Below are 21,063 nucleotides of genomic sequence, written 5' to 3' on the forward strand. Positions count from 1 at the left end.
ATAATTGTGTGCCACTCCTGCTTGGGCACAAGTTATGGCTCGCAGTATGTACAAATAAATGAATGAACAGCTAAACAAGACAGTATACCAAACTGATCAATGTCAATAACAAGCAATATGTTAAACATTTGCAAGCATGTGGGGCATGACCAAGGGTAAACCGAGCTGATGAGGTTGAGTTGAACAGAAGTACATGGAAAGTGAGGTGCGAACTCTGGCGCATCTGGGTGCTGCGATTTGAAGACGCAAGTGCCATTTCCGCTCCCCATTGCCATTAATGCCCATGGTTGTGGGAGTAGCTTACTCTACATCCCCCCCCTTTCCATATCTGTCCAATGCTTCCAAAGGAAGGATTGCTGGGTCAGTTGGTTCATCATTCAAGGCTTAAAAACAGCACGAAAAATGGGATGATACAGAAAGAAGGAACAGACAGCACTGAACCTGCAATTGAGTGTATTTTATGTGAAATGGCAATAAATACAGAAAGCATGCACAAAGAGCTGATAAAAAAAAACGCAATACAATACAGATATTACTATATACTTCGAACGAAGACAGCGCCAAAAAGGACAACCACAGAAGAGGACACGACACAAAGAACGCTTCTCTTCTGTGGTTCTCCTTTTTTACGCTGTCGCTCATTCCAAGTGTGAATCACCAACTAGCCCGCCACTTTGTTTTATTGAATTACTTGGACATTACAGATATCACATAGAAATTTATTATCTCTTTGCTACTTCCCTTCAGTGTCCCTGTAGAGAAACAACAGTTCGCAATAACAGCTTATGATCCACAGGTTGCTGTATTACTCCACTGTATTCAAGCCCAGTTGCTAATAGAATCAATGGACGAAGATGAGTATCAACAAGAGAGAAGGATGAAGGTGAGGCTGCATGTGCACAGGTGTGAAAGATGAATTGTCATACAGCACTAGCAATATTAGTATACCACGTAAATAAAGGCATCGAAATTCTGGTGCGTACCATAACTTCATCTTACTAGAGACTTAAGTCGTATCCATCCGCAGTGTGTGCCTTTTGACATGATTCCCACCCGAAATAAAAAGGACGTAACCTAAACCAGCAGTGCACATTAAACTCCCTGTACAACAAAGTGGTCTTTTCTCTGGCATGATAACGTTAAGTATATGGGGAGACAACCAGCTAACTACCGATATGTAGAATTGCTAGAAGAAAAAGGATTTATGGACGAGCAGTGGGAGTTGCTTGGCTAGTTGGTTCACGTTTCATGACAAAGAACAACAGCACAAGGCAAAAATGTAGACGTGGAGGCCAGTGCCCATGTTTGTGGGAGTGGTTTACACAACTGCTCGAGTGTTCTTTATTATCTATTGTCGGCCAGCATTTTATGGGTATAAGTTCCGCACTGAGAAATGAGCAGCAGTAGAATTCTGAAGTGATCTGAACGACAGATTACACGCAATGGTATAAATCACAAATTACCTATAAACTTTCCTCGACTCGCCCATCATCGTTGATGGGAAGGCAGCCGAGGAAACTGGAGCTGCCAGTAGAAAATCCATGAGACACCAGGCGACCCAGTTGAAGTGCCTGTCCACCTCAGCTGCCTGGACAAATAAAAATGATGTAAGCTATTAAATGTGTTGCTAAAAAAAACATTTGAAGGTTGTGATCACAGCGTTTCTCTCAGTGGATTAAGCTTCACTGTACGCATTCTCAATGCAAGAATAAAATTTCATAGATAAGTGTCTAATACATATGCACAGGTACTGGTGAAATTAATGCATGCAATTTACATTTGCAATGTGGGTAAACTACATCCTGATAGTTGCTGCTTTGCCATTGAAGCCACGACTGTGCATTATGGTTCAACTATTGTCATTCTAGCAATATCTTGGCTAATTTCTAGATTTATTTCTTTCATATATCCTTCCCAGGCTGCACTTCACAAATGCTGCTAGCACACAGTGAAGCCTGGTAAAGAAATATGAAATAAATCTAGAAATTCAATTAACTACATTGTTGCTCTAGCAGGTGGCCAGAAATCGCGTCGCGTACAGCAATGCTGTCAGCGCTGCAGCTCGCAGTTTGCAAATAAAAACGACGAACAACACGTGTGTAACGAGGAAGACGAAGTTTGCATGCAGTGCCGTGCACGCGTGCACGAACGGAGATTCTAAGTGCTGCGTATGCTGCTCCTGCCTGAGGTCATTACTCTCGAGCCACTCTCGAGTCCTTACTACCTCAACAATGCATTCTCAAGATCGTTTTCGACACTCCAGAACTGTGCGACGGCGGCGAAGAGAATCGACGCGTTGCTCCAGCGACAACACATGCTACTGTCGCACATGCGAGGCTGATGTAAGCAGTTCAGCTGCACTACAAAAACAGCGCCAAGAACCCGATGGCACGAGCATCGTTCGGTTTTCTTGTTGAGGTTTTCCATTTTCAGCTTCACTTGTTTGCTGGTGTATGGGCCTCGTCTCGGTGGCAGCCCGGTGTTCAGTTCCACTACAATCACAGCATATATCCGAGCGTTGCACGTGTTACCGTGTCAGATGCGTATCAGGGCCGTATCAGGGCCGCGGTTGTTGAATCAAGCCAGATGACACAACTCTGGGAGGACGAGTCGTTCGATGTTGCTGCTGCCACGGGCGCCGCCATCTTGTCGGTTAAGGTAGCAAACGGTGGTCAGCAAGTTCGGTTTGGGTAACTGTGGTTAGGTGTCGTAACTACAGTTTCGTCTGCCGTGTGAGCGCGGCTAACTATAGTTACGGAGAACCGTATTTACCTTAACTGTGGTTAAGGTCGCCCGTGTAAATGCGGTATAAGGAGCGAGCCGCGTTCCCTAGTGGACCTAGATTAGCTCTGCTGCTCCAGAACGCTAGCTCAAGGGCCTCTTGGGTGGGCTGCGCAGTGCAGTGTCTGTGACATGCTATTTTCGCGCTGCCCAACTTAATCTATGATCGCATGTGGACTGCTTGCAGCGCTTTGGCAACGGTATATGAATCCTTTCTGTGATGCAACCGAGGTTTCCATGATTGTGTACAAGCTCCGCGGATTGGCTACCACAGCACTTCTCGCACTTTTTGAGATTCGATAACGGGTGTGCGAACTCCATTTCTTGCGCAATCACTTCTTCAGTTTCACTTTGTATCGTGAATTAAAGGAACATTTTGACAAAGACTTGACGGATCCTTTAGCGGGAGTGAAAGGGCTAACGGCAATAAAACTGTTCTAAAAAATTAAGGTGGCGGATTTCTCAGTGCCTACTTCATCCACAGGAGGCTTTTTTTCATGCATCCAGCACTGTATTAAACTTATATTTAAGGCTCAAGAATATCACTGAGGTTTGCAGGTATTTCTACACTGCGCTCTTGTGGTATCTGGTAGCTTCGCTTTTCCCCTTGTGGCGAGTATTCTTGCATTTGATCGCGCGTTTGCATTTGTTGACATGACTACACGCTTTTAATCAAGAGTATGCCCTACGAGTTAAATACAACAAAAATACTATGGAAAGCACTTTGCAGATACACAGCAGGAATAAGGCTGGGTTTATTTTCCCCCAGAACAGGAAAAAAAAAGAACAGAAAGGTAACTCTGCATCGCCATCCCCGACGCGCCAACTTTTTTTGCATTCAACTCGTACGACCTCAGTGAGTGACCTCGAATAAGCTACTAAGGAGAGCCAGCTGCATAAAGTTTTGTGCATGAAAATGTGCTGAGAGATGCGACGCTTAATTTATTGAGAAAAAAAAACAATCTTTCACACTGACAAACGAACCCTCGCTATTTTGCTATAATGGCGCTTTCATTCAAGATAGAAAATAAAACTGAGGGAGGCATTGCGCAAGAAGTGAGATTTCCCAGACCCAGCTTACGTGTTTTAATATAAGAGCAGCAGTTCTATGCTAGCCGTAGCGTCAATGACAGAGTGTGACTGTCTGGACAAATGAATGCAGATTGGCGACAACACAACGCAAGCCACACGAGCGAGAGATTGCGGTCGACAGCGCGTGAACACGAGGCGCGTCACAGACACCGCTCGCCAAGCCCCCTTCTCAAAGCTAAGAAGCCCCTAGCGCTAGACTTTTTGGAGTAAGGCAGCTCTAATCTAGGTTCGCTATAGGGAAGGCGGCTCGCTAGTTAGGGAGGCTGCGCCGGCGCAGTCTGTCTCCGTATTCTTACGCCGGCGGGCTTCGTCGTCGAGTGGCCGCCTGTCCGGCGTTGTGAATTATTCTATGAGCACCTGTGCAACCTTGGGAAGTTTTCCTGCAGGTAACCTCAGTTTCGGCCCACTCAAAGTACTGCATTGCGATACATAGGCTGTGTGATGAGTTTTGCAAGTAGTATCGTCAGAGCTCTGCAAACAGCAGTACAGTGGTGAGCAGCCTTGTCTAGAGCGTGCTGACGGTGCTCTCCACACCATGCATTGCAGACTGTAGAGATGAACATTCATTCCTCTGGCGGGTGAGAGATGGCACTACTGGGGCCGCATTACGCAATTATCACAAATTCCGTCAAAAGTTATTGACAGTGACGTCAAAATGATTAAACAATTTGACGTTTCTGCTTGACGCAGTGAGGAATCAGCCAATTACAGCAGGGCGGCACCCCGAGGGCATTTATTTGCATGGCGAGGGGCCGTCTGCTAAATTTTTGTAAAAGGACTTAAGAAATATGCAGCGATAAAAATAATTAATATTTTATTTTGTTAAACATTGGGTTTGAAAATATTAAGCAAAACAAAAAGCGTTCGATGTTGTGCTATTAAATTTGCTGGTGGGTAACTTTTGCTGCCGCGGGAATGCGCTGACGGCAGTAAAACGTCAAGCCGCTTTGCACGAAAGCAGCCTATTACACGCCGTGTTATTGTTTTTTATGCGGCGTCTGAAATCAAGCTACTGTGCGGTTGACCTAAATGAGCAGAAAAATTTGAACGAATGCAGTGAAGGCTACGTGCCTTACGAGGGAACTTGCAAGAAGCGCTTGGTATGAAATCGACAAAGACAACTTGTTGAAGTCTGTGCTGATCAGCTCTTTCGATCGATGACAATTATGCCAAAAGGTGAGGTGTCGCAGTATGAGATGTGTGGTTGTCTGCTTCTTTTCACTTGGGAAACAGGAAAAATAAAGTGCTTTACCAGCATAAGCGTGTTTTATTTATATATAGCTGTGGCACAGAGGTGACCTCGGGAACTGACCCCTTCTGCGCGCTAACTTTGCAGATTGCCTCCAACACATGCCGCACGCATTTGCTTACCATCGATTGTGCGATGCTGATGTGCGCCTCGTTATTAACGGCAGCACGCAAACCTCCCAGTTTATCGGCGAGTTCGTCGCACAGCCACTCCACAGTCCGCTTCTACAGTCGAAAAAGGCGTCGAAACAGCTCGTCCGGCAAGTCAAACAGTACAGGAACACTAGTCAAACGCGTCTTCGTCGTTGCTCGCGCCAGCGCAGCCGCCTCAGTTGTATGGCCGCTTACACCACCGCCATTTTCTGTCAAAAACGCAACGGTTAAATTGACCGCCTCGAGGATGTCAAAAAACTGTCAGTTAGTGCCTGCATAATTAGGTGTGCAACGTCAGCACTTCTGCCACATCCGTGACGTAATCTGCTGCCACCCATTACGCAAAAAAGCAAAAAATGGCCGCCGGCCACGACCGACCAATAGGAGCGAGGCTAATGGACACGTTTTTGACAAGTTTCTGACAACTTTGCTAATTAGCAGTTCCGTAATACGGCCCCTGGTGGAGTCTCTGTCAAATGTCTTTTTAGAGCGCAGCTCTTTAGTGCCCGTTACTGCATTCTGCGTCGTTGGCATTACCGGTTGTCCAAGTAGCAGAGTGGATACTGAAGAAGTTGGCGCGGAAAAACGAGGACAAGCGAGACAAACAAAGACGAGCGCTTGTCTCGCTTGTCCTCGTTTTTCCGCGCCAACTTCTTCAGTATGCATTTCAACCAACTCGCCCAACTTTCTGCTTTCCTAGCAGAGTGGAATGCCACAGGAAGTTCCCGGATGGTGGCTAACAGTGGCAGGTGGCGTGTGAGAGCTGGGCTCAAAATCTCTCATTACTATCATGATTGTCTATCAATTTTGTTTTAATTGTTGTCGCTGCAAATGCTTTCACCAGCAGCTGCACTTTGCCACCGCCGCCCCGATGCACTCTTGGAGTTGAGCTACTCCGGACAGCGGTGGCGCGGTGCGTGGTGTACACGTGGGAAGCAGTCCGGTTTGCGTTGCCAATCGATGTTTCTCTGCATGAGTGCTGGATTTGTGAGAAAAGTGGGTTCGCCTGAGGGGTGTCATGCACTCCGACAACTGGGCGAAACAAGGCGCTGTAATTTTCGTTTTCTTGAAAAGGAAATATCCCTAAGATAGAGCATAGAAGCTGGTCATGAGAGGCAGCTGAAGAAGTCCTGTTCAGCCCATTTAGCCGTTTTATCGCTTTTGATCAGTGTGCATTGGCAAATGGTAAATTTTTCGGGTCTGAAGCTCTGAAATGCCATTTACGTGCCGCTCGGCTTTGAGGCAAGTATTGAACTGTCAACGAAGAGGCGTTTGGATTCACCTTCTTCCTGCTTCGTCGAACCGTCTTTGCTGTGATTTCTGCCCGATATAAGGTTTGGGGCGAACAAGTGTGCAAAATTATTGACTTATCCAGGAATCTACAATGCGCATACTCATTCCTGGTACCTCGAAGTTGAGTTTCCCCTTTCTATGGCGATGAGAGGAAACTACTTGATGATGAAATCGGGGTTTCTTGATGACCCGGTGGTTCTACTCGCAAACATTCACATTACTCAAGGAAAGGAGAAGGTTAACTATTTATTTACAACATAGGTAAAAAAAACGAGAAGAAACAAAGCAAGGAGAAAACTATTTACATGACTAAATCGTGGATCAGACGAATTCAGCCCCCGCTCAACCCAGAGCGCTTGGTTTTAAACCCTCTGTCTCCGCCCTTAGCGGGGACAGCAACCAATAAGATAACAAACGACCCATCTCGCCAATCAGTGGTAAGGGAAAGGAAAACAAGGTCCGCCCACTGATCAGAGATTGGGGAAAAAGTACTGATTAAACATTTGGGAAAGGAGAGGTTGCAATCAAATAGACAAACAACACAAATGCGACTTCCGTTTCCCACGCCACCCACGGCACCACAGACGCTAGAAACATGTGCCGACGAGGCGATGACTCAGGTTGTTGACAGCAACAAAGAGAACACAGTCGTTAAGGGAAGTAGACAGTCGTTACAGGAATAGTGGGTTTCCGGTCACTCGGCTAATATCTCGTGCGCCTCCGAAACCTCGTCCACCCCTTAACAACCACATGTCGTCAGCTGTACTTGGTTCGCGTTTTTCCCGGCGGGTCATCCCTGTGACGGCGCGGCGTAAACGAGGACGTCCGCTGCACAAAGGGGAGGCAGGGATGGGACGGGTCCCTTTGTTGGGCACTTCCGGAGCGGCCTTCCTTGCGAACACAAGACCAACGAGTTCGCGGAAAGGTCAGCGAACTCCACACTCGAGCTGTCATAATAGTGATAGTGAGTGCTTTCTCTATTTCATAGAATCAGAAGCGTGGCCATTAAGGAAAAGAAATGTGGAATAATTATTGATGTTTTCTTGCTCATCGGTCTTTGAGCATACGTGATATTGCCATTTCATCAACAAGTCATTTATGCCAGGATATCACTCCCGTTTTACTCAGTATTTCTGAAAATAAAAAAAAAGGATGGTTATCTAGTGTTTACCCATAAGTCAGCTTGTTCAGGCTTGTGCTGAGAAAATAAGAGTGAGTCGAATGCCAGGTGCCCTGGCAGCAAATATTACCATATATAGTATATACTCCCAGCGTAATGAACCCACTGGCATAGTGAACCCGCCCCCCATTTTTGTCAGCCAGATTTACTTTTTTTTTGTTCAGCCTTTAGCTTTTTGTAGCTGGTTCCTCAGTTTTTGTGCTGCGGACCATAACATCACCACTTGTTTATCTTTTCAGGAGAGCTCCTTCCAGAAGAAAAAGGGGGGGGGGGGGGAGTGCTTGCAGCATAGTGCACACCTTGGCAGCGCGGCAGCATAACAGCACCACACCACCACTTGTATTTTTATTTATTTATTTATTCATACTGTCAGCAGCTGCCAAACAGGAGTTATTGAAATAATCAAAAACTAGATGCAATACATTAGCAGATTTATTTATTTTATTTATACATACTGCTAATCCCATTTGGGATTGTTGCAGGAGGGCAAAATAGGGTTAGTAATAACAGTTCAAAAAATACATCATTTTGGTGAAGATCGAAAAATAGACAACTAATAGTAAGGGTAAAGCAAAGGCACTGGAATTAACTATGGAAATACAACCAAAAATACAACAACGCAGAATCACAATACAATGAACTGTATCATAACCATATCGAAACAAGGCAAATTAATCTCACAATAGGCGTCATGACAGAAGTTACATCGCAATAGTTCCAAGAACAATACTGGTAGTCTGTGTATACCTGAACAAAGTTAACATTAAAAAGGCACACAGAATAGGAAGCAATTTTAGCAACACAAAAAACACACAAAAATATTTGCTAATTAAGTACCGAGCTCTCGATAGCAGCGCTGAACTTTCCTAACGATGAGCTGCTAGTTATTGAAGGGTTTAGAGTGTTCCATTCACGAGTGGCAAATGGAAAAAATGAGTATTTGAAGCAGTCAGTATGGAAAGGGTATTCGTTAAGTGTACTAGAATGTTTGTGACACGTCGATCTTGCTTTAGAAAAGGAAATGTGTTTAGTAACGTCAAGTTTTAATTGCTGGTGAATTAGTTGATACATCATCTTGTATCGTGCGAGTTTACTATGTATTTGGAGTGTTTGTATCCCCTCACAATCACTGCCTTAGGAAAAATACGAATAAAAAAAAACATTATAGGAGGGATTAAGACAAAATGACGTGATATGGGTCAAAAACATACCAGTTAAACCAGTCACAAATACTTCGTGAGGGTGTTTTCCCGCTTTGCTTCACTGTCTGAGTATTTGCATTTTTCAGCATCTTCATCTACAAGGAGCTACCACCCATTGAATGTAACACCCATTCACGCACGCACTGATGTGTTCAAATTTAGTTTTTTTCCTCGTGTTATCGAACGATGGAATTCTTTACCCGGTGATATACGCTCCCTGGAACCAAACCTATTTTTCAATGTTGTTTCAAATCTGTGATTAGTCTGTTGCATTTCTGTTCTGTATTTTAATGGTGTTCACTTCTGAATATGTTGTCCCTCTCTGCCTTTTTTTTTTCTCTCCTCTTCCTTCCACTCCTGCAATAGCCCCATCGGGGCTGCAGTATATGTAAATAAAAAATAAATAAATAATGTTTCATCGCAACTTCGGTCGAAAAACCTGTGCTCATATCACTGATATATATTGAAAACAGTAAAGGCCCTATTACCGATCCTTGCGGCACACCTGATCGAACTGATTTTTTAGAACTATGAGTAGAGTTTAATGAAACAAATTGCTACCTTTGTGATAGGTACGCCTCTATCCAGTTCACTAGCTGATTGTTGCCGAGGGTACAGGACAGTTTTATAAGCAGCTTTCTATGCGATATTCTATCGAAAGCTTTCCGGAAATCGATAAAAATTATATCAATTTGTCCCCTTCCATCAATACATTCACCAATCTCATGTATAAGCTCAGTCAGTATTGTGGATGTTGAGTATCGTCGTCGAAAACCGTGCTGATTGGTCCCCAGAATGCAGTTTTCCTCCGCAGATATCATCAAGTGGTTGGTCACAACCTCCAGCGTTTTGCAACATGTACTGGGTAGGGAAATTTATCCGTAATTCGTGACATCATCTTTGGGACCTTGTTTATGAATTGGTATAACCTTAGCGCGTTTCCAGTCATTAGGTACTTGACCAGATTCAAGGGATTTTGTGAAAACATCTACGAGGTAAAAGGAACACCACTCTGCATATCGCTTTAAAAAAGCATTAGGAATTTCATTAGGACCTGGGGATTTTTTTTCATCCAGTTTAAGAACTAGATTGAAAATGCCGGTCTGATTTACTTTAAGCTCAGGCAAAGGATGTATATTAAGAGATTCCGTTTGGGGCATAGTACCGTCATGCAAAGTAAAAACTGATTCAAAGTATTCTTTTACGAGGCATGCCATTTCAGTCCTATCAGTGATAGTTCTATCTTCCATGTCAAAAATTCTATGCCAGATTTTGGCTTTGAAATGTATCTCCAAAATTTTGCAGGAGCCGTTTTGATAAAACTAGTTAGTGTTTGACCCATATAAAGGTGTTTTGCATGGATAATTTTCATTTTCAACTCCTGAGGGAGTACTTTAATAGACTCGCGCGTTGTTTTAGAGGTGGATTGTTTAGCACTGAGACGTTTCAAAAGGCGTTTTTATGAATAATCGTTCATCTAATCCATGGATTTCTTTTGTTGACTTTTTTAGTGCGCATGGGAATAAATCACTTTATCGAGTCAAACACCACTGTTTTAAACCTCTCCCACGCATCGTTTACAGACGTAAATTCTAGAGAGATATATCGAGTGAAATCATCATACCCTAGTTCTAGATTATCTAATATTGTGACATCATCAGCTTTAGAGAAGTCCGGGACGGTCAAGTTTTTACTGTTTTCAACGGTGTGGTATTTAGTGGATATGTGCGTAATCACCATCTTGTGATCAGAGATCTCTTCTAAGATTTCATACCAATAATTTAGCTGTAAAACAGGCTTATTTAAAAAGACCAGGTCAAGTAGCGACTCTCCCGATTCATGGATTCGCGTGGGTGCGCTCACAATTTGCATTAAATCTAGGGAGAAAGCAATATCTAGAAGAGCGCGAGAAGTTGCCTGTTCATTCTGACCTTCTTTAAGGTTTGTCCTATCAATAAGTGGTAGATTAAAATCCCCAGCCATTATCATCTTGCATTTACTGTGACCAAACTTGCCAGTTAAGAAATCATTAAGTAAAATCATGTATTCCTCAGTGGTTCCTGGAGGACGATATACTGCGACAACTACAATTAACAAACCCCCAATTTCCATGGAACACTCAACACGCTCCAAATCATGTGAGGAAGCAATTTCTGTACAAACAATTGAAGTTTTATATATTATGGCAACTCCTCCTCCTTGAGATCCACGGTCTTTGTGGTATGCTGCATAATTCGGAGGAAGAAATTCAGCACTCTTAATGGAATCATTTAACCAAGGTTCAGTTGACAATCACGATATCCGGTTCGTGTTCTCCGAAATGTGACATCTTGTTGAAAATACTCCTTGCATTTAGGTTCAAAATTATGAGCTCATCAGGAAGATTTCTCGTTGTCCTGTGAGCTGCTTTCACTCCTGCGGTTACGAGCATCCCTGTAAGCCTTTCGCGTTTTAGCGTCATCATCCCAGTAATAAGCCTTGCCATCCACATAGAGCTTGTCGTAAGCAAGCCGCACCTTCTTTCCACTTAACTTGTCGCTTTTCGCACTTTCCCAAAGACACTTTCTGCGGTGCGAAACTTGCTTTGAAAAATCCTCGCTGATCGAAACCCCAGTGTTTTTCAGCTTGGAACAGTTGTGCATAATTTCCCGTTTTTCATTGAAATCAGAAAGGCGGATGATAACTGGTCGCGAATTACCCTGCTTTCCTCCGAGTCGGTGTATTCGCTCTAAACTTCTAGGTGCAACGGCAATCACAGAAAACACTTTTTCATTCACTGCTTTCTTCAGATCTTCCCGCGTTTCGTTGTCTTGTTCTGCTAAGCCATAAACGATAAGGTTATTGCGGCGTTGGCGGTTTTACATGTCGTCAACTTTCTTTGACAAGTCAGCGACTGCTTCCTTTAGGCCAGTCACCATCTCCTGTGTGTCGTTGTATCTTAGAAAGGGAAGATTCAAGTTTAGCTAAGCGGTTCTTAAAGTTTTTTATGGCGATACTGTTTTCTTTCACTTCTTTTTGAACTGCTCTCTGGTCACGTTTAATGTTGCCTAGCATCTTGTTGCCTAGTGTGCTCCTTCAGTGTGCAAAATCTGTTCGAGTTTTTCATCTGTGGTCGAGCCTGGGCCTGGATTCATTTCAACATCATTACTTGTGATAAGTTTAAGACATGCAGACCAGCAATCACACACAAGCGATGCGAAAGTGCGGGGGCACGGCACGACAACTAGAGCCAAGTAATTACTTCTAATTGATTAAGTGTCCCATCCTACCTGCAGACAGGCAAAAACGAGCACATTGAACAGCATGCTTGTATACATGCTGTCCCCCCAACTGAAGCTGTGAGGGTCCGAGAGTCTGCTTATGTAGGGAACAGCGAGTGCCGTGGTCGACAGTGATTGGTTGAAGTCGGCAAAGGAGGGTCCCAGGATGAGCGTGTCGATCAGCTGCATCGACGACAGTTGTAGATAAGCAGGGAGCAGCGGTGAGCGCTTTGGCTTGTTTATCTTTTGAAGAGAACTCCTGCCAAAGCTGTGGGGAGAGGAGGGGAAAGAGCAGGGTGCGGATCATTGTGTGCTGTAAGCTAAGGCATAGTCATTCCCATTACGCACTCCTCAGTCCTGCCCGTTTTTTTAACCTGGCGTCAAAAACGCGCACCTGACCTTCAGGGCCGGTGTTCAGCATGTTAGCGTTATCTCCACGCAATTGGCCGGCGCCCCCAGCTACTGCAAAATTGCCGGATGGATCGTGTAAAGTGAACGGTACTAAACACTAGCGGCACAGCACAAACACGTCTCACTGCATCCATTTGTTGATGACAAAGGGCATGTGGACCGAAGTACGATATGACATATCCACCCTTCCAAAAAAAATCTGTAGAAACTTTTTTCCCGCGTAATGAACCCTCCCCCCTAGCTACTGTTAACTTTTCTGGAAAAAAAGTGGGTTCAGTATGCAAGTATGTACTGTATATTAGCCTAAATCAAAAAGAAATTGGTGTTGCAACAATGAACTTGAAAATGAATTCATTGGTCACAAAATTAAAAAGCACTTGACTTTAAGGGGGGATGAGGGTCTTGAAAGCTTTTTTTATTTCTTAACATATCTTCCTGAAAATTGGCATGCAGATATATCTTTGAATGCTAATCCCAAATATATATTCAGATTTTATATATCTCATCTAGAAATGAAGATATGGCAAAATAATTTATGCCACTTAGGTCTTTTCTTACGGGCCATTATGGTGATTTCTTAATTAAAAAAAACTAGTTTTAAAGTAATGCTGTCATTTTTAAGGGCCCATTGCACATCCTAAAGCTAAAGAAATTTTTAAAAAGCCATCACATAGGTCATGAATGATTAACAAAGTAGGAAAAAAAAACTGTGGGAGTAATTAGCTTACATCTGACCTAATTGCTAGTCTATTGGGTTTAATGAAAATTGGAAAGCTTTAGGATGTAGCTGAGGTGTTGCTGAAAAAAATGATACCTACTTCAATAAAATCAGTCGATGCAAACATTATGAAAAGTTCCGTAAGGCGAAGGCATTTGATCGAAAAAGCAAAGCTGAGAAAATTGCATTCAAAGTTTTGCTGACTCTGCCATTTTTGTTTACTGATCATATGGAAAAATTTAGTGCTTTAGCATGCAGCCCAGTCATCGCTGAACACAATAACACCAAATTTACAGAAATCTGCTCATGTAAAGATTGTGAAAACCTCTGTATTGCATTGGCACTTGACAAAAAAAAAAAGCTCAGAAAATCACTTGCTATTTTCTTTGAATCTGCCACACATTCACAAAAGTCCTGGGCAGTAGTCCTGGGTACTGTCAGGCTTGTGCTTCTTGGCCATCCTCTTCACCTTTTCAGCATTTGTGTGACCCTTATCAGACCTGCACAGCCTCTGTTTATCTTTTTTCAAGGCTCCTACCAATGAGGCAGCTCCCAGGCCTGTAAGCAAGCTGTGCTGCAACAGCCCTGCTGGTTGCTGCCATTCCTTGATTGAAGCGAGAAAAACTGCTTCTTGCGAGGTTAAAAACAGGACAGTGAGGAGTGTTAATGCGAATGTTCAAGCTTCAGTTTAGAGCGCAGGTCTTGGCGCTCTGCCAAGTGCGCCGAGCCCCCCTCCCCCCCCCCCCCCCCCCTCTCTGCAGGAGCTCTCAAAATATATAAAAGAAACAAATGATGTTGGCGGCAGCGGCTTGGCGCGCTGCCAAGGTCCGCGCTGCGCGTGCTTGTCGAAGCGTTGAGCACGCGAGCTCGGTTCAGCCGCGTCCGTCGGTACCGAAGCGGCGTGCGCAAACGCCGAAGTCGACGTTAGGCTTAGGTCAGCCGGCTCGGCCGCTTCCGACGACACGGAATTCGAAGCGGCTTGCAGCGTATCAAAAGTCGACATTTTCGACGGGCTTAGTCCAGGCACATCCACCGTTACTGCAGAGACTTGCGGTAACACCGAAGTTGACGCCGATCGGCATTGTCCAGCCGCGTCCACCGGCGATGCTGGCGTCAACAGGGTTTGTTCAGCCGCGTCCACCGGCGAAGCTGCTGTTGGCGAGCTCAGTCCAGCCGCATGCACCGAGGGTACAGCAGCTTGCGGCATCACCGAAGCTGCAGCTCTCGACGATGCAGAGCTCTACTTATTCCATGCGCGTCTCTTTTTGCCGACTGCTTTTCGCGTGCTTGCTTTCAAGCGCGCGTCTCGGGCCATCGTGACACACGGAACAAAGACACCAGGCAGGCAAATACACGCAAAAGCACGAAATTCGAGGCTAAAGAAGCGATTCAATAGCCAAAATATCTACAATAACGATAAGGAAAAAGGCAGAACGAAAAATATAGGAAACAAAGGAGCGTGAAAAATGACGGGCGTGCAGGCGAAAGCAGACGACGGGAAGGAGCCGGACAACGCGGCCGCGGGGGGGCAAAGCATGCGTCACGGCCAATCAGAAGGCTGCGCCTCGAGGAGGCGCCCGTTTTACCCAATCGGCGGCTGTCTCGCGACGCTTTCACCCCTTGCGAACGGGTGCTGATATCTGAGACAGATACTGCGCCATTTCCTTTCCCCCCAAAACCAATTAATTAAATTATGCGAGGGTCTACAGCTTGCCCAGAGGCGCCAAATTGGAGAGCGGGAAACCAGCTTTCAAACGAGACCAAGATGGCGCCGATCGGTTCGCGTCGCGCGGAGCTACGGCAGCTTGAAAATGGGGCAAACCTTCGCGCCTGGCGTTCAATTTCGGCTCACCGACGTTTCTAAATTGCCGTTTTTTTCATACTTTGAGTTGGAATTCAGCTATAATATTTTGTAGAGGCATAGTTGGGACATTAAGGACTTCAAAATCGCAATTTTTGAAAATTGCCATTTTTGACCATTTTTCGCGATTTCAAGACCCGCGTCCCCCCTTAAATTGGCGCATTCAAAACCTCTCCGATTGACTTCTTTTTTCATTTTGCACTGAACACAAGCATTTGTCACAACTCTGTTCAGAAAAGCGGCATTGCTCGCTCATACTACCCACAGTGATTTTTTTTTTGGTAACCCACCGAACACATCGTAAAGATAGTTATATGTTTATATGAAGATAAAAAAACTACTGCATGTACAGTTCTAAACGAGGACCATGATGAAAAAATAAGGAAGGCAAATGTACTGTTACGTGGCTATAGTGAAAGCCTCGATGGATACAGCGGAAATTTGGCGGCGAAATGAGGCGGCAAGAAATGCAAGCACTCCTTGAAGGTGTGCATCGCTATGCGCAGAAATAGTCTGTTTGCAATATGAGCAAAAGTAACGGTCAAGCGCATTTTCATCGTCGCCTGCAAGATTTTAACGACAGGGTCCGAGTACAAAGCGCAGCGTTGCCGCCACAGTCATTCTATCTACTCCTTGCTGCTACTGAATACCCTCTCAGCGCTGCGTGTGCTACGATTAGCACTGCACCCCTAAACTCTGTAGTGGTGTCTCTGTTGCCTTTAGCTCAACGCAATAAATGACACGGCGGAAAGCTACTGCGAACGTCTATAATGCCAATCAAGCTGCCAGGTAAAGTGGGCTTTCGGGCACACGCCATGAAGATGAAGGACTACTACTAAGATGGCGCTTGACTACTTCAGGTGGGCTGTGGGCTTTTTTCACGAAGCTGTGGGCTTTGTGAAATCTGTTTATTGGGCGAGTGTACCATTGAAACCCAGTGTAAATAAATATTGCCACCAAATGCATGTTCGTATGGCATTATAGAAACAGCGGGGGGGGGGCACTGACACACACACATGGTGCCTGGTCCGTGTGTTTATTTGATCATGAATTCCCCCCCTTGCTCACTGTTTCAGTAATAGCAATGCGCTAAAAAAGTTACTGGGGCTAGTTGGTTCATATCATTTGTGGAAAGCCTGTTCACCCCTCCGTTCTGACGCGGCTGACCATCATCATCATGCATCAGGACAGCACCGGCTGGGCGAGGAGGGAAGTCTCCCTCATGGGGGAAGCAGAAGCAGCGACGGGAGTGCCACCTCGAAGGTTACGCGGAACTCTGCGGAGCCGGTAAGAGTGTTTTCGGCATCTGGCCGGCGTCACGAGCGACTGCAGCCGCACGCTCTCGTCACCTTCCGCGGCAGGTTCGCGGAGGATCCGTCGTGCCTTGCCACTGGCCTTCTGGCTCCAGGTAAAATCCCTAGATCAGCTTTGGTTCCAGGAAGTGAAGAGAGTGCAGCAAACTCGCACTCTTGTCACCTCCCCCAGCAACTGCTCGGGAATGGCTTTGCCCCTAGAATGCGGCGTGCAGGGGAAGACCCGGCCGGCATTGTCCGCGCATACAAACTTTTGCTGCTGATATCTCCGAAGCCGCGTCCCTGCTGCAGCCGGTAAGCCGGAAGCCCTTCTTACATAGCCTTCTACTTCCAAGGAATGCCTCGTTGATGTTATGTAGCTAGCTGGCCCGCTCTGTGTATTATTTGAGAATGTAATAAATATCATCTGAGTGTTAACGCTTTGCTGTCCCTCCCTTTGTTCCTTCGAGCACAAACCCCTCCGCGGTTAGCGAGCGGAAATGCTGCATCCGCGGAGTGGGAGTGCAGGGTGCAAGACAGGTCCCCCATATTTGCACAAATTCAGCGGTAGATTAACAGCGCAAACGAATTACAACACATGAAGAGGGACGGCAGACAGAAGCAGCACCTGTCGTGCTCATCTTTCATATATGCGCCATTAATTTATTGTTTACTTGCCTTCCAGGTTATACTCCATCTCACAAGCCATTTGCAGCACTGTGAGTGCTACAACGATCTGAGCCTATCAGAACGGCGCACAGTGTGTAAATGCTTTCTTCATCATCCCACTTCAGGTGGCTCCATTACCAGAAAGGAAAAAGTACTAGTGTCCAGCTGTTGCACGCAGGCCGATTCAGCGGGCATAATGCGTGTGAATGGCAGTGCACCCCTTCACAAGCAGGCCTCTGCAGTGCTGTATTTGTGCAGACTTTCTCTTTTAATTGAATCGGCAATTAAAACACTTTCGCTGTACTTTTTTAAAAAAAGCAAGAACTGCCTTTCCAATTATTGCAATGATGGTTTGAGAAATAGTTCAACACTCTTCATATATTTGAGGGGCTGTTGCTTGTGTTCCTGCAGCCCTGACTGGACAAGAGAGCTACAGCTTCCACAGTGCTGCAGCCAACTTGTTAGGAAGAGTGTAGTTCTCTTGGGTGTGGTGTGGAGGGGGCAACTCCCAGCTGTTCTTTTTCTCCGCAGGTGGCATAGCAGTGCATGGTGTGAGTGAGCCAAGTCGGGTCCGGCGCTTCCCCTGCACCCTGGAAGGATGTGACCGTGTGTTTGACCGAGGCCGCCATCTGCGGGTCCATCTGCTCAGCCACGCCACCAGCCGACCGTTCAAAGTGAGCGTTGCATCTCTAAGAGTTGGGTTCGGGAGCGTGCACAAATGTGACTGCTCCCAGAGCGCTAAACAAAATGCACATTAGATTGTGGTATACAGTGAAACCTCGTTACAGTGAGTAAGCAAAAAATCGTAAAGTAGTTCAGTATAGCTGAAGTTCGTAATATGAAATTTCGCGAAAAACCCGTGCTGGAGGAGCAAAATTCGATCAGCGAAAGAACGGTAGCTGGACTGGGAGAGATATTTTTTGCAGCTTCAGCACTGTTTCGAAGCTGCTCACGCTGATAGTGGAGGCCGCAAAAATAAAATGATTGGCAAATGCCAGTTGTGTTGGTTTCCCCGCAAAGCCCCGCAGAACGCAGTGGTGGCAGGGTAAATGCCAGCTAGGCCGTCTTCCTCACATTACAGCAGTGTCACATAAAATTATCGTATGCCAGGACGAAAGCTATCGCCACTGTTACCACCTACCTGCACTCTGAGACAGTCGACGTGAGCAGAGGATGACTGCTAGAAAGCTAGAACAGCCGACCATGTCGCTGGTTCCGGGGCACTATCTACAGGTTCGAGAGGCACAAACGGGTGCTGGCTACCTGGCTATCAGCTGTGCTTGCCGCTGTACCTTCTGTGGCACTGTTGGCAAAGGCGAGGTGAAGCGTGAACTGTGGTGCTAACGCTTTCTGCACCACCGCTAGTCACTCGTGTAGCGAGGCAAAGCCCGCCATCCGTATGGGCACAGCTTGCCAAGGGTGGAAATTTGGGCATGTTGGTAACGGTGATTCAGTGCATGAGGGGTAGTGCGAAACTAAGACGATACACACACCGTAGGCCACACCACGCACCACACACCACACCACAGTGGTGTGTACCTGTTCATTGCCCTTCGTCTTGGCTTCACGCTACACCTCACGCAATAATTCGCAGCTTGACGCTTGGCAGTTTCATATATCTATTTTATGCAAAACCACATTCAATATAAAAAGTAAGAAATGCATCTGTTTGTTAAAAATATGGAGGAACAGTTCGATATAGTCAATAATTTGTAATATCAGTGTTCATTATTACAAGGTTTGACAGTATTGAGGTAGTATTAGTAGATTTAGTAAAAAGTGAGACAACCACAGGGAGACGGCACATATACACAAGGACAGTGGTTGTCTGTGTTCGCACTGTAACTTTCTGCTAAATTATTGTGCACCAACTCACCCAAAAGAAGCTTTAATGAAGTTGATGTTTCTGATAGAAGGAAATATGCAAACTGTGACTTTTAGCACCTTTATTTCTTATGGTTGTAACATGGCGTTTGGTACGTGATGTAGCCTTACTGGCGCAACACATGCAATGTGAACAGCCTTACTGTCCCAACACAATGCAATGTGACGTTAACCGTGCTGTGTGTCTTTTTCGTTTTGGTGTGGTTTCAGCATTTTATTGGCATATTAGTTCATAATGTGCTGAAGAGCACTGTCACACAGTCTAGCAGTTTGCTGTAAAACAAGGTCTGCAAACAGAGCTAATATAGATTGGTGCAGAAGATCTGCAGGATCTTCAGTGTACAACTTTTCACTATGGGCTACAGAAGCATGGAAAGTATTAATACCTGAGCACATAAATACCGTATAAATGCGTGTAAGGGCCGCACTTTTTTTTCCAGATTTGAGGGCCAGTTTTTAGGGTGCGGCCCATACACGTGATTTGCGAAAAAAAAATTTTTTTAAAGTAAAAAGACATCAATCAGGGCATGAGCGGCATTTATTCTACGTTCAGTTGTCACTCGCGGAATATTCAGACTCCGAACTGGTGCTGTGCTCTGGTGCACGCCCATCCCACAAGCAGTCGCGCAGCATGTCCGCTGTCCACGTGTTGCCGTTGTTCCTCGCTTCCATCACTTAGCAGAGCAGCTCTTCTTCCAGTTCAGGGAACTTGCACGGCTTGCCTTGGAAAGCGTGCTTTTTGCGGCTTGTGTTCCTCAGTGCATCCTTTTGGTTGCACCATCGTCGGAGGCACTTCTCGGCCACGTTGAATTTCCTGCCCACCGCACGCTTGCCGTGTTCGACAGCAAGCTCCGACCCGTGTAGCTATCAAGGTGCTTGCCCATCGTGCTAATACTGCAATGCTCGGTGGCAGCACGCGAAGGCCACCAACTACGGTGAACTAACACGATACCACAACTCCAGTGCCTTTGACAGCCACAAAAGGCTGGAGCTGGTGATACAGATGTCGATATGGATAGCGGGAGCTTGCGGTGGAGGAAAAAAAAAAAAGATGATGATGATGAACCACGGCGTCGGGTGCCATCCGTGGGTGGCATCTGGAAGCTCCTGTGTGCATGTGTCGCCTCCGTGATCAAGCGCACCGTTGCTCACATACGGAGCTGATCGCGGAGGCCACAGTGTGTGCATTTCGGAGGCTATTCCCACATGGGTCATGGAAGGTCTAGGTGCGCTCCTTTTGCAGATATATTACTTTTTTTTAACATTTCCTTGGAGGAAACAGGGTAGGGCCCATATACGGGTGCTGTGCTTACACAGGTTTATTAGTGGATTACCATTATTATTTGCATAATAGACCCACCCCTCACTTTTGTTGTTTAGCTTTGACTTGTTTTCTTTCTTTAACCTTGCATAAGGAAAGTGCACCCTACCTTCAGGACAGCTTTTTCAACAAGTTCACTTTGTCTTGGCGTGATTGGCTGGTGCTGTCAGCTCTTGTTGTCTCTTTCTTGGTCATGTTACCGCACTGCTAAAAGTGGTCTGAGCGCAGTGGTGGGGGCTGTGTCCCTGTGTGCAGTGTCCTGTAGACGGCTGTGTCTGGGCCTTTGCGACTGAGTACAAGCTCAAGCGCCACCTGGAGACTCATGAGGGCAAGAAGGACTTCAAGGTGAGGGCGCTCTCTCCTTCTGCAGGGGCTTTGGGGGAGCCCGAACCTTGTGCTACATTGCTGCCTAGCATACCTCTGTAGGCTTCATTCCTGGCCCCATGGTGATTTGAAGGGACTTCACTAGATTGTCTGTCTAGATTGGGAGGCTAATGTTCCCAGAAAAAACAAAATACAGCAAAAGTGCGTTAATTCGCATCTGGAGGTGCTACTTGGAAAATAATTTTTTTATATAGGTGAATGAAAATTGTACCACTTGTGCATATACCATATTTACACGATTGTAATTTGACTTCTTTTTTTTTAAATTTTAAAATCCGAAGTGGTGGGGTCGACTTAAAATCCATAACTAAAGC

At 45.6% G+C, this 21,063-nt stretch overlaps 1 protein-coding gene across 6 annotated transcripts in view; it reads left to right on the forward strand.

Annotated features, from left to right (window-relative positions):
- The window catches only part of LOC144094203 (uncharacterized), a 158,611-nt gene that overhangs the window by 5,967 nt on the left and 131,581 nt on the right, over positions 1 to 21,063 (forward strand). For all 6 annotated transcript variants that reach the window (XR_013306478.1, XM_077628129.1, XM_077628128.1 and 3 more), the window contains exons 2-3: positions 17,692 to 17,834; positions 20,621 to 20,710. Coding sequence is in view for 5 of the 6 variants with exons in the window: in XM_077628129.1 (XP_077484255.1) it covers positions 17,692 to 17,834; positions 20,621 to 20,710 (233 nt within the window). In the remaining variant the exon portion in view is untranslated. The remainder of the gene's footprint in view (positions 1 to 17,691; positions 17,835 to 20,620; positions 20,711 to 21,063) is intronic.

The sequence above is a fragment of the Amblyomma americanum genome, chromosome 6, assembly GCF_052857255.1.
Source record: "Amblyomma americanum isolate KBUSLIRL-KWMA chromosome 6, ASM5285725v1, whole genome shotgun sequence".
NCBI lineage: Eukaryota > Metazoa > Arthropoda > Arachnida > Ixodida > Ixodidae > Amblyomma > Amblyomma americanum.